The 24,901-nt window shown below is 45.0% G+C and overlaps 1 protein-coding gene across 3 annotated transcripts in view; it reads left to right on the top strand.

Moving 5' to 3' along the window:
• ILRUN (inflammation and lipid regulator with UBA-like and NBR1-like domains) overlaps positions 1–22,892 on the top strand; it is a 96,960-nt gene extending 74,068 nt beyond the window's left edge. For all 3 annotated transcript variants that reach the window (XM_045497972.1, XM_045497970.1, XM_045497971.1), the window contains 2 exons: positions 2,573–2,901; positions 19,562–22,892. In XM_045497972.1, the coding sequence (XP_045353928.1) occupies positions 2,573–2,901; positions 19,562–19,597 (365 nt within the window). In that variant the 3' untranslated portion in view covers positions 19,598–22,892. The remainder of the gene's footprint in view (positions 1–2,572; positions 2,902–19,561) is intronic.
• Positions 22,893–24,901: the final 2,009 nt, after the last annotated feature.

Here is a 24,901-nt window from a genome sequence, read left to right as displayed (position 1 = left end):
AATAAGACTGACTTAACTATAGCTTTAGTTCCCTGGATTCTTGGGTTCTCAAGTTCTGTTGAGGAAAAATAAATATGAGCTATACCAGTTACTCTGAGTTGAGCGTTCTCAGTCACCATGTAAGTTGGCTTTTAACTTGAAATCTGATCTTGGGTCCATCACTTCTACCTCCAGACCTCAGATCCTTTATCAAGAAAGTGCAGCTGTTCCATTAGATGACCCCTAAGATTTCTTACAGCTATGATTTTATCATCACAAGTAGTAAAATAACGTGGCTGGCAGTTCTTATCTCAGTAATTAAGGCATCTGGCAAGAACTGGAAATGGTCAGCCTCTCTGAAACAAGCTTATTGGGTCCATTTCTGCTGCTGTTTTTATTTGTTTGATTAACACACACACACACACACACACACACACACACACACCATGATTGGAATGGACACATTCTGAAATGTGAAGGCTAGTGGTAGTACCTACATGGCTGAGATTGAACCATGTAGAAGACATATATTTAGAAGATCAGAATTGGAGTGTTCGTTGTTGGCGTTTATAAACCAATGGTTTCTTAAATGACCTTCTCTTTACAGCTACTGTATTTAGCCTGTGAATGGTACAGAAGAATAGCCAAGGTGAAGAGAGTGCAGTGGCTTACATGTGACATGGCTCTATGAGTTATATGAAAGAAGCTTTAGCTCTTAAAGCCAGGGAGGAAAATGTCATTAGCCTCATATACTGATAACAGTCTTCAGAAGACTATCCTTTCCCATAAGCAAAGTGAAGGAAGCACATGACCTGTAGCTGAGTATGTAAAACATTATGTACTTACAAAAGGATTTTGGAAAACAGAGGGGTGAAAGAGAAGAAGTAAGAATTAATATGCTGTAAGACAGGGCATATCTGTTTAGGGAAAACAAACAATAGAGTGAAGAAATGTTGCCTTTGGTTAGAAAGCTAGGAGAGGAAAGCATGGAATGAATCTCTCTCGGGTGCCTGCCATTGAATTGTTCTTTAAGGCCTACATCATGTTGGTTTATGAGATTGACTTCGAGCTTTGAATGAAAGTTCTCTGACCCACTGTTCCTGGCACTGTCCCAGATTTCTGAGTGAAGTGGCATGCTGAATATCCTGGCTTACAATGTTAATTAACAGGTTGAACTTTTATGGTACTAGTTTACATGAGGATTCACCTTTGCCTTAATGAAAAGGGTCTGGAATGGATCCCCATTCCTAACATGCTAGCACAGCTAGTGGCTGCAAAGAATTGCTAGTTCCAGAAGTGAACAGCAGGTGTCACTGCATCTCCACTTACTAGGGTTCTGGCTCCTAGCTGTTCGCTTGCAACCAAGTTTTTAATAGAGCTCCCAAACCGCTGAACACAAATTGAGTATTTATGGCCGTCCTCAGATACAGAACCCAAATTGAAAATTGAGAATAAGTACAGCCCAAGAGGGTTTTCCTCAATCTCCTCACTATACTTTTTAGTGTTTTTTCCCCCCTAGGCTTAATATTACCTGTATTTCTGTTTAGGTAACCGATGAATTTTATTAGCCTTTTCTTATCAATCATTCAGCAGTTATTTAAGAGCCTTGGACAGATTTTCATATTTTTTTCAGCTGGGTTCCCACTTCTTGGCCTTCCTGCAGCTTGCTTTTTAAAAGCCTTCCAGCAGGAAAGTTGATGTCACTGTTCTCTAAATTGAGGTGCCAAACATAAAGGAAACAGCCTCTTTCTTTATTCTTCTATTTGAACCCTTAGCTTTGGCAGTTGAGGAAATAACTGAATTATGACCAAAAGTCCTGTGGTGCATCTTCTAAAACAAATGTCTTATGGTTTCAATGTAGATGGTGGGGTGTCCCTCTATTATAACAAAGGCAAAGTTGGTGTATGAATTGGATTATTTTAGAAAGTCTGGGACAGACTAAATTTTTGGTATCCTTTGATCACATAGGTTGTTAGGAGAAAAAACACCCTAGGTGATATTTGTCTTAATAGTCAGGGTTAGTGCTGGTTTACACTTATGTCCTGGTGTCATTATTAATAGCTTCCCCCTTTATTGTCAGTTGTCCTAGTTCAGACAATATGTAGTCACTCTAAATTGCTAGAGGTGGGGAGGGGACAGTTGATAGGTTGCTTATTATAGTAATTATAAGCATTTTTTGGCTCAAGAATTATGCCTGCCCTGAGTTTTCTAAGTTATATACATTCAAAATAAAGCAAAAACCACAAAGAGATTATAATTCTGGGAAAATAGCTTTTGGGTTTCTACCTAAAGATGATTGTTCTCTGGAGCAGTGATTTCCAAATGTGGCTGTGCATCAGAATCAGCTGGTATCCTTTTCACAAATAGTTTCATGGGTCTTATGATAGACCTCTACTGAATGTGTACTGGAGTTTGAACTTGACATTACCAAAAATGTAGAAATTCACGCAGTGCAAATGCACTGTGCTACTTTGTCAGCAAGCTTTTAAAATTAGCTCTTTATGCTTTGGATGATGGTTGGGGTTTTTGGTGGTGGCTGCTGTGGGCCTTGAGGGTATGCCTGTCATTGATGTGAGTTGCCTTTTTGTTTCAGATGTCATCTGGGTGATTCTCAGTGTGGAGGTGGGTGGACTTTTAGGAGTAACGCAGCAGCTGTCATCTTTTGAAACGGAGTTCAACACACAGCCGCATCGCAAGGTAGAAGGAAACTTCAACCCGTTTGCCTCTCCCCAAAAGAACCGACAATCAGATGAAAACAACTTAAAAGACCCTGGGGGTTCCGAGTTCGACTCGATCAGCAAAAACACATGGGCTCCTGCTCCTGACCAAACCGAGCAAGATGAGAATAGACTCTCACAGAACTCTGTAAATCTGTCCCCCAGCAGTCACGCAAACAACTTATCAGTAGTGACTTACAGTAAGGTAGGTGCCCTCGGAGAAGAGGAGAAGGGGTAGGTGGTGGGCCTTGGGATTTGTGATACCCCTTCATGGCAAACCTAGAAGCCTAGAATGTTCTTTAAGACTGCTTAGCTTTCCTGCCAACAGCAAGAATACAAAAACCTACCCCTTCTCCCCTCCCCCCCCCATCTTCATGTCCTGTGGATGTTACTTTATCCACATTTGTAATTTACTACTGTCTCTCTGCTCTGGTTTGGGTGTTGAAAGAACACACTTTTTTTTACCTTTAGCATTAAAAAAAAAAAGAAAGTCAAAATATCACCAGCCGTCCTTCCGGTATAAATGTATGCTAAACCTAGAACAACAACATACCTTTGGAATTTCCTCCTACTTTGTTGTTTTGGGGGTTTTAGGGTTTTTTTGTTTTTTGTTGTTTTGTTTGTTTGTTTTTTGTTTTGGGTGGGGCTTTTGTTTTTTCCAAGGAAAAAAGACAAACTCAATTATTTATCCTAAATATTGTTGTTGGCTTTCTCTTCATTTACCTCGTTTGTATGTCTTCTTTTCGATGTATTTTCAGTCTGTTATGGCCCATCTACCTCCTCACCCACAACCAAGAGTGGTCCAAGTGATATTTTGACTTTTTATGTGTGGGGCAGTGAGAGAATTGATTGTTAAGTTCACCATGATGTTAAATATTCTGATTGTTCTGAGACACTTCTCTGGGTGTTTGATTTCTTGGTCTGTTTCTCTCCATGCTAGCTGATTAACCCGTGTCTTCCACACTCTGCTAAGGTGATGATGGTTCTTGGTTGTTGGTTTTGGTTGGCTGAATAAAGCCCTGATGCTAAGAGCTCACTGTTGGAGGTGTTTGGTATGGCAGGGCCTGTGAGCATTCCTGTGCATTCTTCTCTGATTAATAATGCTGTGTAATAGGCCCAGCATCCCACCTATATGATCATATAACTGGTAAGTCTGCCCTTGCTTCATGTTGGCATTCACCCTCAAGTTTTTAAAATAAAATTGATATTTATTTGAGAGACAAATTGCTTGTCTGTTGTAAGAATGGTATTTTTCTGGCTAATGCTTTATATATGGTCCAGATCAAGAGACAAATTAAAAAGAAACCTAGAGATGTGAATTCTTTTTCCCCCACACAGTCTAGTAAGAGACTTCATTCAGTAGTGATGTAACAAAGGATTGATTTTTTTGGTGGTTTAGATGGTTCTAAAAGATTCTGCGGAATCATGGTAGTTGTACAGGCTATAAGAGAAGTTAATTGGCAAGACAGAAAATTGCCTGTATTTGAGGAAAGACTTCATATCAAAACACTATAATAAAAGGTTTTCCTCCAAGCTCCTATTTCTCCAGATTTTTCTTCCTTAAATTTAATCATCCAGAGTATGACTGCTCAAGGTGCTTAAGTGAGCCAAGCCCTAGGGAAGCTTACCCTGTTAGAACTGGAACTTGCAATTGAGTTTAATAGGAAGATGAGAGTTGGAGGAGGCAACACCAGTTGTTCAAGTACTTTTTATAATGGAAGCCCCCTCACCCAACTGTGAGCTGCCTGGCTCAGTAGTCACTGTGGTCTTAGGAGAGGGCTGGTGTTCTTGGCCAGGGCACTGCACTCATCTTCGTAAGTTGTGAACCTGTCAGTTGCTTGCAGCTCCTGTAGGGAGCCCCTTTAGGGACTGATGCCTTTTGGCCAATTCTGTGATCATTGCCCTGGCCTGGGGTGTGGAAGCTGGGGAGAGATTGACTGGGGGGGTCAGAATGGATTACCTACAAGCCTTAATTGAGGTCCTACCATGTTACTTTTTTTTTTTTTTTTTTGGAAGGGCTGGGCTAGGTGACACTATTGAGATTTCCTGAGGTTGATGAATTCATGGTATGTTACCTAATTTTGTATTTTTTCTTTTTGTCATGAACTCTGTAGGATCACGTAGAAGTAGTATTTGCAAGAACCTCAGAGAAAAGGTTCTCATTGGAGATGATATTCAAGGAGACTGTTGGCTATAATACACTGAGAATATGGCACTTAGGTGCCAAAGAGAAATTGGAGCCTCCCTTGTTTCTTAATTTAAGCAGAATCTTATTCAGAATACACTTAGGAGAACATCTGGCAAGTTCTCTAAAAGCATTTCTGGCTAAAGTTGAGTCAGCTCCACCTCTTAAGACTTCTTAGGAACAAGGGTAGTGGTATAAACAGTCATCAGTAAATATTTATTAACACATCTGTGTACTGTTTAGATCAGTGTACGTTGTTCAATAGGAGACTTGAATAAATGAAGTTACCCCTTCCAACTAGTAGTTTACAGTACAGTAGGGGAGATGAAACATGTACACAGCAATTAGAGAACAGTTCAGTCAAGATGAAGTATGGACTGAGAACAACAGTCAAAGTGTGTTTTGTAATATGTGTGTATGACTGTGGATTAGCGTTAGGGCAGAGAGGAAGAAGAGATTGGGTTGATGGAAAAGGGTTTTCAAAGGATAGATTTGGAAGGATAGACAGGAAAGAGAGTGGAGGTACAGTTTAAGTGCTGAGGGCAGAATGAGTAAGAGACGTGTGGTCAGGAGATGTGGATGATGGACAACGAGAGAAGGGTTCAGTCATTTGCAGTGCTTTCATTTGAGGAGCAGTGGATGAAATAATTATAAATGACTTTGAAAAGATTTGGGACTGTACTTAAATGGATATCTTAAAGCAGAGCTTATTCATAATTCTAAACATTCATGTTTGGCTTGAGAATATAGATTTATTTATTTATTATAAAATTTAAAAAATTATTTTAATGTTTTTATTTTTGAGAGAGAGAGAGGGAGCGCGTGCGAGCACGAATGGGGAGGAGCGGAGAGAGAGGGAGACAGAGTCAAAGCAGGCTCCAGGCTCTGAGCTGTCAGCACAGATCTCGATGTGGGGCTAGAACTCGTGAACCACGAGATCATGACCTGAACTGAAGTCAGACACTTAACCTGCTGAGCCACCAAGACACCCCTAGATTTATTTATTTTTAAAGGCAGGCACGCTCAAGTATGTTCGAAGGTATACTTGAAGGGTGTACTTGACACAGTGATGAGATCAGTTATATACCAGAATTACTTTTTAGCTGTTCATATGTGCCAGATGTGTTGCCAAGTACTTTACACGTATCATCTCATTTTTTGACAAGAAAACAAAAGCTCCAAGGGACCTGGTTACTTGCCCAATATTACATAGCTATTGAGAGGCAGAGCTGGGATTCAAATCCAAGGTGCCACATTACTAAAACTCATTATTAGTAGGTGAACCTGGGCTCTCCCTAGATCCTCCTTTTGGGCTGGAGGCTATGTTGAGTGAAAGCATTTACTGAACTGATGATCAATATCATGAAGGAGTAAAAAGAAAGCAGAGTTGAAATAAGATAAGTGGCTCTAATGTAAACTGAAGATTGCCTGTTTGGAGAGTTCCCTTGTTTGTTGAATCTTTAAAGTAGTGACTTCTTTTCCTGGTTGATAAAAATAAGAACTATTCTTATAACTCTTGGGGTACATAAACCTTGTGGTGTTTATAATAATTAGCACCCTTTTATTTATAAATGAATGGAAAGGATGAAAGAGACCCTTGGGGCTCTAGAGTTGGGACATGTGTTTTCAGTTCACCGCAGGGTGTTGTCTTCATTGGATGGATAGGAGGAATACCTTATGCCTTGGTGTCCGGGATCAGAGTTGGCAATAGATTTGACTTATTCTGAAGAAATTCCCTGCCTGCCATTAAGGCTGAGAAAGAACATGATGCTCTAGAAGCCCATGACCATGGTTGTAGTAGGCAGATATAATTCCCTGCTGCTTCCATAGTTACAGTTTAACTTGCTAAGGTTGGTAGGATGAAATAAAAAGATTGCTTCTTGCACCTGCTCCATGAGGGCTGCGTGGATATGTCAACATAATGGCACGTATGTCAGTGCCAGAAACTGGGCATCTCTGGAACCCTTCCCCAGCTGCACTTGAATAGCCATAAGCTCTCTGGACTCAGTACTCCGTGTCTCAGGGGAAACTCTGGGTGGGAATGCCTGCTCTAGCTCCATCCCACAATCCAGAGGGCCTGGCCCCTCCCTGCATGAGAACTGTCAGAGGGAGTCAGGAAAGTAAGTATATGCTGACCTACAAAAGATTCATAAATCTGACTCCTCGCTTTTGTTAGAAATTGGCTGGCCTCGTTGTCAGCTCAGTTATGGTTGACCTGTGCCATATGAACAGTCAGATCAAGTATTGGTGAAGAGTAGGGCTATTTTAATGAACCTTTCTATGTGATTAGCTCAAGAGCCTCTGAGGACAGAGTCGCAGTAGGATAGGTACTCACTCTGTTGACTCCAGGCCAGTCTCACCATGAATTCTAGCTCTCTGACTCCTCTCTAGAGGCCAGGATAGCTTCTGTTTGGACAGTGTGAGAATAGTTAAAAAAAAAAAAAAAAAAAAAAAAAAAACAAAACAATTTCTAGAAGTCCAGAAAGAAAAGAGAAGTCCTGTTAAAATTAGATGCTTCGTTTTCTTATTTGCCAGTAATTTTTTTAATGTCTAAATGTTTTCTAAGAAGGCCTTACAGAGGGAAAAAAGACACCAGCCAAACAATCTGATTCAGGACAGATGGGAATAAGAATGTGGCTGTCAAAAACCGAGAGGCTGCTGTTCTTGAGGAAGGCCAAATGCTTCACTTCCTTTCTCTAAAAAAGAAAACAAAAGGGTAATAATTTACACTGGGGGAACTGAAAAGAATCCCACATTCATTTATTTTGTTACATGGCCTATGGATTTTATTTTGTGTTTGCTCTTACTTTAAAAAAAAAAAAAATCTTTGGAGCTGGTATATGTCATATCCTCCTCCTTTAAACTGGATTACAGTCTGAGGCACTGTTATTACTTCCGCCAAATGCTGGTTCAGAAGGAGAAACTTGTTATTATCTTTGTGGGGAGGTTCATCGTGCTCCTCCAGCGTCAGCCACTGCCGAGCGCCATCTGCCCTGCCTGCCCACACTCCCACCTGCTTCTCTTCCTATCTCTGTCTGACTGCCACTCGTTAGTACGTTTTGGATCTGGAGCTAGAGCAGGAGTCAGTCTGCTTTTATTACATCAGAAGTCAACTCTCTCCTAACCTGCTGCTTTCTGTGTTGACGAAGGCATAGAGGAATTATTTTCTCTCTGTTTAGGTGAGAGTTCAGAAATCATACTAGAGGTTACTGGGGGAGCTTTGGGAAAACAAATCTTTTGCTCTGTAGGCCTGAGGATATAATGGCAGATGGATCTTACTGTCTACTTTGAAGTAGCTAATTGGTTTCGCATAATAATAAGGGGTGGGTTTGGGGTGACATAATGGAATTGGGTTCAACATTTGCCCAGTTCAGAGGGCACTGGATTTGACTGGAAGGCAGGTAGGTGGTGTCCACAGCTGTGCTGCTTGGTTGTGTGAGGTGATAGCAGGCAGTGTAACCTTCCCACTGCCATGAAACTTGAATTTTCGTTCTCACAGATCCTTTCATGAAAGGTTTAAAGATGGTTCAAAGCGAAGCTAGAAGGAAAACTTGGGTCACTTGATATTTTTTCCAGCTTGTGTTTTCCTCTGGCAAGGGACAGGTAACAAAGGCACACGACAGCCAGGCAGAGGCTGATCAGAATGCAGTAATTAGAGCTATGAAACTACCATTTATTGAGTACTTATTATGTGCCAGGCACTGCACTGAGAACTTTTTAAATTTAATTTTTATTGTGAAAACTATCAGTGTGTACATAGTTTAAGGAGCCAAGTAGTTCTACAAAGCTTATTACAGAAACACCAGTCACCTCTCTTCCCCCCAGTATTTGTTCCTCAGAGGCAGCAGGCTCAGTGTTTGATATGGATTATTTCATTTGGTGCACACAACAGTACCATGGTGCAGGCGCTGCTATTTCCCTTACTTTATAGTTGCTGAGACTTGAGGTACACAGGTTCCATGACTTGCCCAAGGGTCAGGCAGCTAGGAAATGGTAAAACTAGGATATGAACAAAAGCATTTGTTTTTACTCCTGAGCCTGCTTTCTTAACAGTGTACTGCATTGATTCCCAATCACAAATAGTGTTCCAGTACATATTATTAGCCGAGCTAACAGCTGTGAGCTAGGGAGAGAATGCTTTCTATAACATATTGCTGCCTTTCAAATGAGGATCAAGCCAATTATTGACTATTACATGACTTCTCTACTACTAAACCGCCTCCCCTCACAAACTACAGAAACCAGCCTTTCTCTTTAGCTTCCCAAGGGAAAAGATTGCCTAGAACCTCCATAGTTAGTTGGGTTTAGATTTTTGTTGACATTGAAATTTCCATTAAGTCACTCTTGTAACAGCAACACCTATACCTCTTGAGGCCTCAAGAGGCCAAAAGATACAGTCTCTGAAATTTTACTTTTCTGGAACAAATTTAAAATCTCTCTTTGAACATGTTTAGTGTTTTAGACCTAGAACATACTTAGGGGCTATCTTATTCCCTTTAAAGGCAGATTCTATTTCTACAAAAACTATCTAGAGAAAGAATATTTTAGGCAAAGAGACAGTCAGTACAAACCCTGAAGTAGAAGTTTACCTTGTTTGTTTAAAGAACAGAGTGAAGGAGGAGAGTAGAGAAAGGTGAAATCAGAGGATGGAAACCAGATCATGGAGGGCTTTATGGACCCTTCTGTAAAGCTTTGGGCTTTCTGCTCTGAGGGACAAAGGAAGCCATTAAAGGGCTTTGAGCAGAGAGGTGATAAATAAAACCCCTGCTTTGGAAAGTGGATGTAAGAGAGAATGGAGTAAAGATGTAAAAAGTAAAAGAAATAAAGAGTGAAAAACCAGGGTTTTTGGTCTGAGCCACTAAAGGGATGGAATTGCCATCAATGGAGAAGGAAAAGACTGTGGTAGAGGTGGGGAGAGGCCAGGAGTTCCATTTTTGGCACATTGGCAATTTCTTTAGATATCCAAATGGAGATGTCAGGTGGGCTGTTGTATATCTGAGTTGCATCTAGAGTTTAGTAGAGAGGTCTGGGTGAAGATACAAATTTGGCAATTGTGACATATAGATTATATCTCTAATGCTCTGAGACTGGCTGCAGTCCACTAAGTGATGAGTGTAGAGCAGGGTTTCTCATCAAAGTAGTAAGACCATTGAAATTTTAGACCAGGGAAGTCTTGAAGATAAGTAGGGAATGGGGGATGTCTAATGCATTGTAAGATGTCTAGCAGCATTCCTGCCCTTCGCCCAGTACATGCCAGTGGTACCTCCCCACCCCCAAGTTTCACAACCAAAAATATCTCCAGGCATTGTCAACTGTCCTCTGGACAGAGAGATGACAAAATCGCCCTACTTGTGAACCACTGGTATAGATAGAGAAGAGGTTCACAGACTGAACTGGGCCCAATACTGTCCATGTAACATGTAAACAAACTTTGTGTTATCCAAAACACATTTACTGCGCGTATTCTTAATTCATAACAGTCTTGTGACTTCTGTAGTTACACTCTTCATTTGACAAAATAATGAAGAAGTTGACTTGCTGACATTCATATAGAAAATTGGGGGTAGGCCATGGGCTGGAACCCAGGGACCCAGTTTGAGTCTAATGTTCTTCTAGACCATACTGTGATGAGGTTTGCTGGCAGAAGCAAAGTCTGTTGGTTCTCTCAAGGTAGTTTTTTTTTTTTTTTTTTTTAATGTTTATTTTTGAGAGAGAGAGAGAGAGAGAGAGAGAAAGAGAGTCAAAGTATGAGCAGGGAAGAGGCAGAGAGAGAGGGAGACATAGAATCTGAAGCAGGCTTCAGGCTCTGAGCTGTCAGCACAGAGCCCGATGTGGGGCTCGAACCCACAAACCATGAGATCATGACCTGAGCCAAAGTTGGACGCTTTACCAACTGAGCCACCCAGGCGCCCCTCTCTGAAGGTAGTTTATACCCTTAGTGTCAGGTTGTAGAGACTTCCTCATTCATCTTTAGGAGCTCCCAAAGAATTTGTGACCAGGGAGGAAGCAATGCAGAACAGAGGAACCTGTCCTTGTTGGCTGGCAGGTTAGTACATTCTGTACCAGAAGGGGATTGTCAGGAAACTCTGGTTTAATGATATTACCATGACTCTCTTTTGAAAACCCAGAGGAGCCAGGAAAGTCCTCCCAGCCTTGCTGGTGTTTGCGTTGGCATGGGTCATGTGTGCGTTTTAAAAATAAATTAAGCAAACACCATGAGCCTTAGAAAATGTCTTTTGTTGTTTGTAACATTACTATCCGACTGAGAATAAAAAGTATCTCCAAGAACTCTCCCTTTTGTACCTCAACAGCTTCAAAGCCGTTCAACTCCAATTTATTTGCTTTGGGGCTCTGAGCATTGTTTTAGACTGGTCTGATGCCGGGCAGTCTTGGAGCTGAAACACAGCCAGTGTTCCCAGGATTGCCAGAATATTTTATTTTGGTTGTAAGGGTGCATTTTCTTTCCTATATTCTGAGTTTAGCATTTTCGTTTCTGATGGAAGTTCTCAAGGTAGGACTAGTGAAATTCACAAGTGTGAGAATCTGTCTCCTGGTATAGATGCTTAAGTTTTGAATGTCTTGTTCTCAGTTAAGTCTGCTGTAGCTGTGTTCTAACAGGACAGGTGGTGAATGTGAGGTGAAGAGCTATTGGGCCTTGGGGAAAATGTGTGCTTCCTTAGAGCTCAACTGAAAGCAAGACCTCTTACAAAGCTGTGGCTTGAGGGTCTTGGGCTTTTTGCTGTGATTTCATTACCCAATAGCCAATTAAAACTGTTTGCTTTCCACAGAGATAGTTTTGATATGATGTAGTTAATAAGTGAGGCCTTCTAGGTGCTAATCCTTAGCTTCAAAGAATTTACTGTCTGATTACATACATGTGACTAGCTCATAGGAAAGAACAGCCAGTAAAGAGTGTATTGAGTTCCAGTTGACTTTTGAGTAAGTGTACAAATGTACTTGGAGGAAGGAGAAAGCAGGGAGGTTTAGAGTAGCCAGGAAAGTGATCCCTTGGTAGATGATAGGCTCAAACTGAATTGGAGGGAAGAGGAACCACATGCAGGAAGGCCCAGAGGCATCCACAGGCAGGGTGTGTTCATGGGACATTGGCCAGCCTGGCTGTGGAGTAAGGTGTGCTTAAAGAAGGTGGGGCGAATTTTGGAGGAAGACCTTTGGAAGCCAAGCAAAGGAGAGTCAATGTTTAATGTGAAAGGAAGCATAGTAACAGCAATACTCTGTTATGAAAAGATGAAAGCAAATATAGCTGAATGAGACCAAGGAGAGACCATTTATTCTCCTTCCTCAATCAGCCAGACATTGCGGGACAGAGGGTGATGCTGTGAACTAATTGTAAGAGAGATGGGAGAAAGGGAAGGCTAATTGACAAAAGGTTACAGGAGCTTGGATGGGAATTCTGAGAGGAAATGGGACCAACAGCCTCACCCAGTGCTTAGCAGGACCCCGACAGTGCAGCCAGCCCGAGTGATGACAGGGCTAGGAACTTGGATAAGCTTCTCTCCTTTTGGGTATCCTCCCCAGTGAGACCCTTATCAGTTCCTTCTTCCTTTTTAGGAATCTCCTCTACTCTAGGAGATGGCCATGAGAGAGCTCTGTCCACCAGCTTACCACCTGGATTCTAGCACCCTTGCTATTACTTGGGATTTGGGAGCTAGAATTCCAAGCTGCAAATAACTTTTTCTGAAGTCTTTACTGAAAGGGGAGATCAAACCCAGCCAGTATCCTTCATCTCCTGTAGAACTTTAAATAATATGTTTTCATTCACAATTATGTTTGAGTTTTATTCTTTATGGTGATTTTCTTCATTTGCCATGAAGTAGGTGAAGGCTCTGGGAGTTACCTTTGGCCATGGGGAGCTTTAGATGGATGGGAGGAAGAATGGAAGGAGGGCGGAGAGATGGATGATGAAGGGAGGAAGAATGAGGGCTGCATGATGAAGGATTGGATGAATGGGTAGAGGGAGGACGGATGGATAGATGAGGAGGTCCCCAGCATGGCTATAAAAGTCAGTTAAGAGCAGCAGAAAAACTGTGCCACAGAGGTAAGTATAAAAATGGTTTTACAGGGCTTTTTTAAAAAATAAATTTGTCACACTTACAACTGAATCAAGCTTTGCAGCAGTTTTGGCACAGTGAGAAGACTATGAACTGAGCCTGCCCCATGATCAGCCCTCGTGCATAAAAATAGGTTTCTTTTCTTTTTAAAGTTTGTTTATTTGAGAGAGAAAGAGTACAGGTAGGGAGGGGCAGAGGGAGAGGGAGAGAGAGAATCTGAGAGAGAGAATCCCAAGCAGGCTCCACACTGAGGTGGAGCCCAACTTGGGGCTCAGTCTCACGAACCTGGGATCATGACCTGAGCTGAAATCAAGAGTTGGACACTTAACTGACTGAGCCATGCCCTGGTTTATTTGCTTTTCTTTGGCTGATTCTCCTACTCGTGCTCAGCCAGTCCATCAAATGTGTCTTTGAAATTTTGAGGACTGTCCCACGAAAGTGGCTTGAACACCAGTGTTAAAGCTTCTGCAGAAGTTCCTGTCCTGCTAACTTGGCACTCCTATACCACTAGGAAGACTCATTAAGCTATTGGCAGCCATTGAGAGAAGGGTCCTTGTTTGAATACTCTTGAGAGTCCTCATTGCCCTTCCTATTACTCCAGTAGAGACTATTTCTTTTAATGTTTGTTTGCTTATTATTTATTTACTTACTTGAGAGAGAGGCAGAGAGAGAATCTCAAGCAAGTTCCATGCTTAGCACAGAGCCCAACGTGGAGCTCTATCTCACAATCCTGAGATCATGACCTGAGCCGAAATGGCAAGAGCCGGATGCACCCCAACTTTATTTTATTTCTAATTAATGAAGAGACTAACAGGTTTAATCAGGGCTTGGTCAGTCTCTGGCCCTTACCAGCGAAGCAGCCCTGTGCACAGGACCTCACCACACCATGTTTACAATGCAGGATCAGGACAGAACTTAGTACTAAACCCTGTATTCTTCTATGTTTGCATTCAGTGTACTTAGTGATACAAGAGGAACACTAGGTAGACGCAGCGCTGACCAGGTTTGGCCCAGGAAATGAGGAGGAGGAGGGCCCTCGTGGTGTTATCTGATGCTGCCATCAGTATACTCTGAGAGAGCATGTTATTTCATAGCCTTGCAGCATACGTCCTGTCTTTTTATCAACCTGTGTGAACCTTTTCATTTATTTAAATCACAAATTTAAAGAAGCAAAATAAAGACAGGAAGTGAAAGTCTCCAAGTTGTGGTGCTTTATCTAAACAACTAGCTTTCAAACAGTAAAAGCGTAACCCAGAAAGCCCTTATAAGACATCCTTGTTTCATTAGACATTTCAGCTCCCTTTATCCACCCCCCCCACCCCCCCCGGAGTGTTAAGAAACAGATGGCTCGCCAGTGCAAAGTGGTTCACCGTTCTTTCACTCATTCGTTTTACTGATATTTGAGTTTCGCCATATGTAAGGCATAACGAATTGGCAGAAACAGTTTCTACCCTCTTCAAGGGCATCTTGCTCTCATATCCCTGCACTTACTATACTGTTGAAAATTGATGAAGAAACTCTTAAAAAATATTCTAGCTGAAGCAGTACCAGTATCCTGTCTTTCTGGTACTCTGACATACAGTTAATGTTTTCCCTCAGTGACAACTTTTAGTACTCTTTTTTGGAAAAGTTAATTCTGATTTCTCTCTAATTTTAGGAGAACTTTTGCAGGTGCACACCCACATAGGATCAGTGATAACCAGATTGCTGGCTAGGAGTGACTCTGCTGATAAACTATTGTGAAAAACAAATCAGAGAGATAGTACTTTTAGGTTTGCTTGAAAACAAGATCACAAGTACTGGATCTTTTTAGGAGATTGTGGTGAATGGGACTGAGCCTCTGTTTCATGTCTGTAAATGTTGTCTTTTACAAATATGTTAAAATATGTTAGAAAATTAGCCAAATGATGGCTCTCCATTGTTTTTGCATCGTGGAAGTGCAGTTCCAGACCTAGCCCAGCCACTGTGATGATTTGGCTGGCTTGAGGCCAAGGTCTTCTTCCCGACCCCAGCAGAGAGGCACCTCTGTCTTAGCTGGCGGGGTGGCACTTCTGTGCTTTGAGAGGGCTTGCCTGGCCTGTAGCCAAGTAGAACTTAGGTCCCAGGGCTCATAGGTACTGCAGCTGTTCGGTGAAAAGCTTAAGGAAGGCTGAAGCACACAGGCAACACCTCAGTCCTTATGGACCTAAAGGCCGTTTCTCCTTTGCCAGAACCACTTTCTTGTTCCCTAGCAGACGTAGCCTTTGAAAGCGTTGAGGACTGTGCAAGTTAGGTGGGCCCTGAGGAGCTGGCCTTTAGACCTGGAGTCAGATGCAGGACTTCTCTTCAGATTTGATTATTCATAGCTTCTGTTAGATAAATCCAGCCTTGCTGCTAGTCCCTATGTGGTGAGAGAGAAGGGTAGCCTTCTGCATCAGACTCCTCTGAGTTTTGCTGTCATGCCGATAGCCTCACTTTTCTCTTAGTCCATTCAATTCAGGGCTCTCTGGTAATTACCATCTGATGCGCCTATCCCTGTTTTCCTTATTCGTAGAGGCACAACTGTTCTAGGAGAGGTGTCAGTTGATGCCAAGTTAGTTAAAATATTTGGCATTTGCTTTTCCAATGGTTAGAGGTTGAAGAGTTGCTAGGCCCCAGAGGAGAATGAACATTATCTCTGTTGCCAACCCCCGCTTTTAGGCTGGGGTAGGACACATTAGCCACCAGGACCTGTTACACTGGGTCCTGGAACTCCAGTGCAACCTGAAATGTGGATGGGCCTCCCGTTTCGAATATACCTCCATCCCACTGTTAGGAAAGGCACTTCCTGCTTGGCCTCCTGCCATAGGGCGCCCTGGACACGCTGTTCTTGGAATCTCTGCCAGGCTTTTCCTCCACAACTGGTATTGCATTGCCTGTGTTCTGTGATCCATTTGTGACACCTATAATCCTGCATGTGGGGAGTCTAGATGATAAAATCGTTTTGAAATAGAGTTGGCTTCCTCTCCCTTCCTTGAAGGGATGGTAGTTAATTTGGCAGGGTGTGGGGTGAGTGAGAATAGAGTTTGTTCCTCAAGCCACCTTTCTGCACCAATTAAAACATCAACAACTTCCAATATGCCATTCTCTGGGTGAAAGGGAATTAGATAGCATTTTTTCCCCCAAAAGGCATGGAACCTCAGCTATTAGGTAGAAGGTCAACAAGTTCATGATCTAAGCTAGTTACACACAACACCGGATGTCACTCAGGACACTCAGGTGGAACTCTGAAGATGCCCATTATGTCTTTGTCCCTCTCCCTGCCTTTATGTCTTTTACAGGACCCATTTATTTACCTGTAAAATGGGAATGTGCTGCAGTTCTTGGCAAAGGCACGAACTCCCTTCCCTAAAGCACTCTACACAAGTCACAAGGCTAGTAGTACCTGCTTTAGAAAGGCCCATGTGAGGGGCGCCTGGGTGGCGCAGTCGGTTAAGCGTCCGACTTCAGCCAGGTCACGATCTCGCGGTCCGTGAGTTCGAGCCCCGCATCGGGCTCTGGGCTGATGGCTCAGAGCCTGGAGCCTGTTTCCGATTCTGTGTCTCCCTCTCTCTCTGACCCTCCCCCATTCATGCTCTGTCTCTCTCTGTCCCAAAAATAAATAAACGTTGAAAAAAAAAATTAAAAAAAAAAAAAAAAAAAAGAAAGGCCCATGTGAAGTGGGTGGAGCTTTGGTCTGGAAGACAGTTACATTTAGGGAAAAATACTTCGTAGACAACAAACGCTGTTCGTTTTTCAGGTTTTCATTTCTCTGTGCATTTTTTCCTGCACAGAGACCTTTGAGCATTGTATTAGTTCTACATCTTATGAGGATCTAGGGCTTTATTGCTTTCCTTGGGTTGTTCCAGATGAATAAATGCTGGAAAGTACTGAGCACAGCTTGTTTTAAGCTTCCATACTTTCTACATCTGGTGTGTGTGACCTCCAACCAGGCCCTGTAGAATGGAGTCTGAGAGCCCTTCGCTCCCCCAACCCACCCTTCCTTGTTAATCAGGTGGTACCATGGCCGCTGAGATAGTTACAGTGTCAGCTTGCCTGCTGGAGGTGTGGTTGGCCTGAGGGGTGGCAGACATGTGGCCATTTTAAACACCTTTTTTTTTAAAAAACAAAAAATGTTTATTTTGAGAGAGAGAGACAGAACATGAGTAGCGGAGGGGCAAAGAGAGAGGGAGACACAGCAGGCTCCAGGCTGCTAGCTGTTAGCACATAGCCCAGTGCAGGGCTAGAACTCACAAAATGTGAGATCATGACCGGAGCTGAAGTTGACCGACTGAGCCACCCAGGCGCCCCGACATGTGGCCATTTTCAACACCACTGCTCTTACCAGTTCTGTGCCCTCGATTCAGTTACCTCTCTGAGTCTGGCTCGTCTTAGTGGATCTTTGTGAGAACTACAGAGAATATGTTACAGTGCCACAGCAGCACCTGGCATGGGATTGATGCTCAATCCGTGTTGGCCTGCTTGCCTCCAAATCACCTTGTCAGGATTTTTGGTTCGGTGATGCCAGCCACCAAGCAGCTAGACACACACTTCTGGTCTTTTGAGGCTTTATGTGGGTGAGGGGAAAAAAGCAGAAGCAGTTTTAGTACCTTCCACTGAGAACACTATAGAAACTTTAATCTCATGTTCCCTATTCTTGGCAGCTTTGACCTCTGGCCTAAGCATGACCAAAGGGCATTCTTTCCATTCCTTCATGGAGTCCTGCTTTTCAGCCTCCTAAGTCAGGTACTGTGTTGACTCCTAGAACTTTAAATTCTGGGAAGATTTAGAGAGGAACCTGATGAGATCCTGTGAGGGGAAGGGACCTTACTCAAGGTCAGTTGGTGAGGTGGTGCAAAGCTGGGAGTAGAACCCAGATCCCCTTCTCCCAGTTCTGCATGACCTACACCCCACTGTAGTGGAAACAGGGAGGGTCCTACATCTCTAGCCTAACCACCTCCAGAGAGCCCAGGCCTAAGCAACTGTTTTAAAAATTGGTTTTGGAAGAGCCAGTAGTCTTGTGACTTAGGGGTATCTGACACCTCAGGCAGTAGTCTGGGAAATACCTGTCCTCTTTTAGCTACTAAGTCCCCAAGAGTTTACTGGGGACCTGTTGGGCTAAGGAGGTGGAAGCGAACAAAACAAAGTCACACTGAAAAGGATTCCAATCACTGGCCACCCTGCAACCAAGCACTGTTTTCCCTCCACAAAGGAATGTGTTATTTGGGGGTGGGGGGCCTGGGTGGCACAGTCAGTTAAGCATCCAACTCCTGATTTCGGCTCAGGTCATGATCTCACGTTTTGTGAGTTCAAGCCCCACGTCAGGCTCTGCACTGACGGCATGGAGCCTGCTCGGGATTCTCTCTCTCTGCCCCTGCCCTGCTCATGCACTCTCTCTCAAAATTTAAAAAAATGTTTTTTTAAAATGTCACTTTTTAAGAAAGACAACCAAATTCTGACTGCCCACATCCCATCAAGCTAATAGAAAATTTGATATTCATCACTTTTATGCCTTCTCACCCGAATTTTGTCTAGATTCAGGATTCTTAACATAGTTGTCAAGCATTAGGAAATACCCTCTGGTCATTTGTCATGGTTATGGCAGAGGCACCTGCTCTTGGTACCCATTTGGTCCCTTTGGTCCAACGGCCCTGCTGCTTCTAGGCCACTTTGAGGAGCAGGACCCTAGTGAGGCTGTCACCAGTTAACTTTTGCCCTCCTAGGTCTTGGCATCGACTGGTCTTTCCAGGGAGCACGCTCCAGGAGGAGGGTGGGAAGGTGGAGGGAGGCACAGGTCGTTCTCCAGCAAGTTCATGCAGTTGCTTTTGGTGTTAGCATATCTTAGTGTCTCTTTCTTAACATGAGGGAAAAATGAGACATGAAATGAAGCCTTTTCCACCCAGTCAAGCAGCACAGAAAATACCCTTGGGAATTGAGAAGAAACCCTTATCATGTGGCAAGGGAGAGGCAACGTGGGGAGAACAGAAATTGGACTTGGGTTAGAACCTTGTCTCTGCCTTTTACTACCCCTGTGACTTTGAACATGTCTTTTAGTCTCTGCAGTCAATGGGCATAGTTAAATGAGCATACTGACACTCACCTGGCTTTCAGGGTGAGGCTTAGAGACAATGTATGCAAAGGTCCTCATACCATGTCTGTTATCTATAGATAACAGACAGTTGCCATTTCTGCTACAGTATTGTTGTTACTATCAGGGTCATTAGCCAGAAGTAGCCTACATCTGAAGTTAAGGTGCAGAAAACGGCATACAGAGATCTTTCGCAGAGAGGTGGAGACATTGTCCACAGGGGAGGAAGGCTTTGTGAACTGGGTGGAGGAAAGTTGGCACTGATTGATCTAGAAGCTGAAAAATGAGGATTACCCCCCTAGCCTCTCCTCTCTTTGGATGGTGTGATAGAGTGAGAACACTTAGCAACTTGAAATGCTGATGTTTGGCCTCTTGAGGTTTTGCGTGGAAGGAAAACCCACAGGCTTTGTCTGTGCCTTGGGGTTTTCTTCTGGCTCACGGGGAACCAGAGATTCTTTTACTTGTTTTGATTGTCTAATTGTACCTTCTCTGTTTACCATCACTGACTATGTTCACTCTCTTCCAGGGGCTCCACGGGCCTTACCCCTTCGGCCAGTCTTAAACGGGTGTCGGCAAGAAGAAAAATTAACAAAAGACAGAAGGCCTGACTTTGGGTGGGGGGGAGGGCAAGGGGTTCCTCTGGATTGCAGACCACATCGCATGGACCCCTGGCTCGACCCCCCCCATCCTGGAAGAAGAGGAAGAAGCAGAACAGACTAGTTTTGAGTAAACTCAGTGCGCATGTGTGAGTGCTGAACCGCAGGAATGGTGTTGAGGCTACTAAGAAGAAATCCATGCAGCCACCTTGGGTTTTGTTTAATAGGTGTCAGTCTAACAAGTCATTAGGTCACTCGGGAAGGAAAAAATTTTTTAATGGGGGAAAAAAAAGCCATCTTTTTAAACAAAAATTATTTTGCCTACAGACAGGTTGTAGTTTTGAGCACATGTTCATTTTTTGCCCTCTTGCCCCACTTTTGTTTTTAGATAAGGGATAACATGCCCTTTATAGATTAGCTGCTTGCTCTGGAAGCGATTCAGGTTCAAAGCTGGTGTGGCATGTGTGGAGACTCTTCGGGTCAGTGCTACAGGAGGACATCTCCTGGGCCACATGACTCCAGAGGTTTCTGACCCCATTCGTTTTTAATGGCATCAGCCAATGAGTTCTCACCCTTTTCCTCTTCTTTTCTCTTTAATCTTCTGTTGATTTACACCTTTAACATTTGTATTTGTCAACCCCTGTGGCTTGTTACCATCAGAACCTCTCTGAAGACCAAACTTCCCTGTGTGGCCAGCAGAGGAAGCCTTGAGGACAGATCTGGGGTAACATGGGAATTTCTGAGCCCAAAAGGTGTCCTTCTACACACAGTTAACATCAATTCAAATTGCTTTTCCTCCATGTTTCTCTTGGCAGAGAGAATTGCCATCACACTTAATGCTCTTTTGGATTCTTCATACACAGTGGCTCCCCGTTCACTGTGGGAACAGTGCCTCTGTGCTGTACGTATGTGTGTACCACATGCACACACATATTGGGTGTTGGTGCAGCTCACCAGCAAGTGTGCAGCAGGCGGGTGGAAAGGTGTCCAGGCTTCTCTGTTGTCACACAACTCCCTTCCCTGTGTTTCCCTTCCATTGTCCTTTGTGGTATTTTCATAGCCTGTTAGTGGAGGCTGAGCTGTTAAGGTATGAAAATACAGCCCCAAGTGGGGAATTGGCCATGGGGAAGGGCCACAGTTACTGACTGTATGATTTTAGAGATCGCATTTTGATGAAATGAGAGTACCACCACCACCCCCCCTCCCCCAAGCTGGATGCTTGGTTATTGGGAAGTGGTGGGTGAGGGGCAGCCCAGCCAGAGCAGAGGCTAATTGGCTGTCTGCTCACTTGGGCATGTGACCCCACTAGCATCCTATGGATTCCAAGCAGGTTGAGATGTGGATCTCTCCATGGGAAGCTTGAACCAGGCTAGAACAGCTGTCTGCCAAAGATACAAGAATATGCAAGTCCCTCTTCTCTTTCCTTCTCATCCTCTCCTTCCCTTGAGTCTTGGTTGGTTTGATAGCCAGGGATATGGATCTAGGGTGTGATTGTAGGGTCACCTGCTTGTTACCACACCCCCACCCACACCGGGGTGTGAGACAAGCAGGGAGACCAGGTGATGAGTGGCTGCAAGGGGTCATATAGCCTAGGTGTGGGTGAGGGTCTGCCTGCCCGTCTGTCTCTGTCTGTCTGGGTATCACAGTTCCAAAAATGTGTGTTGTTCCTCCTCATCCTCTTCTGAGACTGTTGTTTTTTAAAGCTTGATTGTGGGAGAAAAGCTTGTATGAAATTTCCCCCTTCACCTCCCCACCTCCCAAAAAATAAAAGGCAGGATAAACTTTGGTCCACGGGAGAAGTGCTGGGGGAGGGTGGAGCCAACTCGCTGAGAAGGGCAGTGCAGCTGGGTCTGGGGCTAGACTAATAGGGCTCACACTGTAGCACCCGTTTGCAGTGAGCATGAGTTCTCCATTCTGGAGCAGAGCAGAGCAGAGCAGAGGAGGGGGGTGGTCCCTGCTGGTGCTCAGGCCATCACTGGCCCAAGCCAGGGGCTCACGATGCCTTTTTGTCTGAGGGGCCTGTTAGGCCCAGATCGCCACTACTGTTGGTGCCAACCTCCTGGGACACTGCCACCCTGGAGCCCACACATGCCCAACCGTTCTGCTGGTTTGATAACCAGGAAAACAGCACATCTCCAGCTGCTCCTGGCAGGATTGTGGGAGGCTTTACATCACCTGGTTTCCTGGCTTTCTCATCTGCCCTACACCAGGTGCCCCTTCCCCATTTCCCAGGGGAGCTACCTGCCTTTAGTCAGCAGGAGCTTTAATACGTCACCAGTAGCGGGTCTGGCCCTGCAGAGGCATCCTGCTTCTCTCCTTGCTTGTAGGCAAGGTGACTTTCCCAAGCACGTTGACTTCCCTCCCAAGAACAAACCATTTCTGTACACATCCTTGGAGAGCTGAGCTGCTTACAGAGGGCCAGAGCAAGCACAAGCCATAGAGTAGGGGTAGAGGGAGTCCATGGCTCCGCCAGGACCAGGAGGGTATCAGTACCATTCGTTCTGCCTCCTCTCACTGGTTTGAGTTCTGAGCAGTGCCTAGAGCCCCCCTCCTCCCCCCTGCCTAGAGTGGTAGTAGGGGTGACCCTCTCAGCCCCAGTAGGCTCTGCTCCTCTGGGACTCTTCTGCAAAAGGCAGCCTGCCTTCTAGGCAGGGCCACCAATGTCTGGCACCCATGAGATGAGGCAGACAGCATCCTTAGGGGCCTGAGCCCAGTGAGGGAGGCAGAAGGCTCAGACCTGGAAGAACCTATTGTGTGCATGGAGTGAGGTGTGTGTGGATGTGTGTACGCGTGCATGCCTTTTTTTTTTCTTTTTGCCATGGGGACAGTTGAATTCGGGGTATTTTTCTACAAGAAACAGCCTTCTCTCCCCCAGTTAGGATAGGCTGTAACCTTAAGCTCATCATAGAACCTCACCAAGACAGCTAGTGTGGCTTGAGGGTGGCCAGGATGGGATCCCCAAATTCAATCGGAGCCCCAGCAGGAGAGGATGGTGGGGTCGCCAGGGCTCAGAAGTGCAAGCTGATTCCCCACCCTACACCCTGCCTTGCCTTTCCTTTCCTTCATTTCCCTGGGTGAATGCTGGAGCAGCAGTGGCTGCCTCTCCACCTGGACAGTGGTGTGTCGCAAGCAAGCTCGGTGGGTGTTTGTGGTGGGGCCTCATGGTGCCTGGGAGGAGACGAAGATGGGGAGGCTTTTCCTTACTGTATAAATGAATATTTGTATGATTAAATTAACACACACACCAAAAAAAAAAAAAAATACTATTTTCATGTGTGTCAGTGAGTTTTATTGTACCTTCAGGCACCCTGTGTACCAGCTTGCCCCCACAGTGACTCCAATGTGCACTTTTTGGTCTCTGGGTCTTCCTTTTGCAAATGGGAAAACCGAGACCCTGAGGTTCATTGTGTTTGGGAAATTAGTCCCGGGGTTATAATTAGATCTGCTGCCCTTCCTGGCTCAATGATCAAAAAGGTGGGGAAACAATTTCCGGTGGCCCTTAGGTCCACAGGGTACTGTGCATCTATTGAGCACATCTATTGTGCATCTGTTCCCCGCACGTAAGAAGAGCCAGCCAAGTTAGTGTCGATCAGCCAGCAGGCATTGTTTGGGCATTTATTGCGTGTCAGGTCCAGAGCACAGGAGTGCGGATAGCACAGGGAGAAGGTACCGCATCACGGGCATCTTTCCTCCTGCGAAGAAAGAGTTGAGTTGAGGAGTCCTCCTTCTCAGTCCCAGCTGGGCCCCTGGCATCCTGGATTTAGATAGAAGAGGGAACGCATCTTCCCTTACGTGTTTTCCGTGGTCGTTGGGTGTAGTTCTTGGATGCACTAGGCGCTCCTTCTGACATAAAATGGATTAGGTAAATTTTTGTGGACTGGCCTGGGAACCTGAGTCAGGTAGGGACCATATTCTAGGCAATTGGCAAACAAATTAGAACCTACCCCTGTACTTCTGTGAGATAGGCTTGTGACCTTGGCCAGGAGATGGGGAGGCAGGTTACATGGTGGTCAGATAACATGAAAAAAACTTAATTGGCATGATGGCAGGTGGGTTCACTGGATCCATCTCTTCATGTCTAAAGCACTTGTAAGAGCTCAGAACTCAAGCCACATGATCACCCCTGTGTTGAAGAGAAAGTGGGATCAGAGACAAAGGGAGTTGGCTTGGGTGGTATAGGCTCAGACCCGTGGCCCCGGCTCCCAGGTGCTGGCATTAGTTTCACCTAATTGCAGACCCGAATTGGGCCTTCACCCTGGCTGGCAAAGCTGTGTGTTCTAAATGATGGTGGCCCTGGGTGCCACCTAGAGTGCAGGAGGGGATGCCCTGGCCATCTCCCTGTAGACGGTTCATTGAGGGAACCAATAGCCACAGATTCATGAGAGATGAAGGCACAGCATAAGAACTGGCCTCTGCCCCAAGGGCCTAAATGCAAGACTGGTTTCTCTGTTTAGCCTGATAACAGAGCCCAGGGTGTGGGAGACTGGCCCAGAGACCCCTGTGGTGAGCTGCCCTTACCCCAGCCCCCACCCAGCACTGTGACAGCACACCAGCACCCTGCTTCCTTCCAGGTGCCCTGGGCTATTTGTTCTCTGCAGGAGAGGCGCCCCCACCCTGTCACCTGGGTCTTCTGGCAGCTCAGACCCCTCCCAGGCCTTCTTCAGCACCCCTACCACTGGACACTTATTTGCTTGGCAGAATCTGTTTGTCTTTGGGGCTGTAACCTGTCAAGAAGTCACCAGGCCCTGGGAGAGGGGAGCAGGTTTGATGGCAGCTCCTGGATCAAGCCATTCCCACGGGGGCTAGGTGACAGGGAGGGGGCTCTCTTGCCTTGGTGGGTGGCGTTGGGGAGGCAGTTGCAGTGGCCGAGGCCCAGCCCTCCTGGCAGAGCAAACAGATCCTGAAGCCACTTCCCTGCCCCAGCTCAGGTTGTACCTGGGTGCCTCCCACCCTGTTCTCTAGAAGGCCCCTCCCTCACCTGCTCACCTGCTTGCTGTGACCCGGCCACTTTCCCTGACACCACCTGGTGTCCAGCCCTGGCTGGTGGCCAAGAACAGGCACCCAGGGCACTCATGGGAGTGGAGCAGGGAGCAGGCGAGGCTGCCTTGAGATGGGAGAGTGTGTGTGAGTTTGGGAGTCAAGGTGTCCAGAGAATGGTTTCTGACAGGCTAGCATGACTGACAGGTCTCAGTTGCCTCCTCTAAAAAATGCACATGGACGTGTTTAAAAACCAGGACTGAGATGGAGCTCCTGGGTTTTGGCAGGGTCGG

This window comes from Leopardus geoffroyi, chromosome B2 (genome assembly GCF_018350155.1).
Source record: "Leopardus geoffroyi isolate Oge1 chromosome B2, O.geoffroyi_Oge1_pat1.0, whole genome shotgun sequence".
In the NCBI taxonomy this organism is placed as follows: Eukaryota; Metazoa; Chordata; class Mammalia; order Carnivora; family Felidae; genus Leopardus; species Leopardus geoffroyi.
The sequence above is the reverse complement of the archived record's forward strand: the minus strand, read 5'-3'. Positions and strand labels throughout refer to the sequence as shown.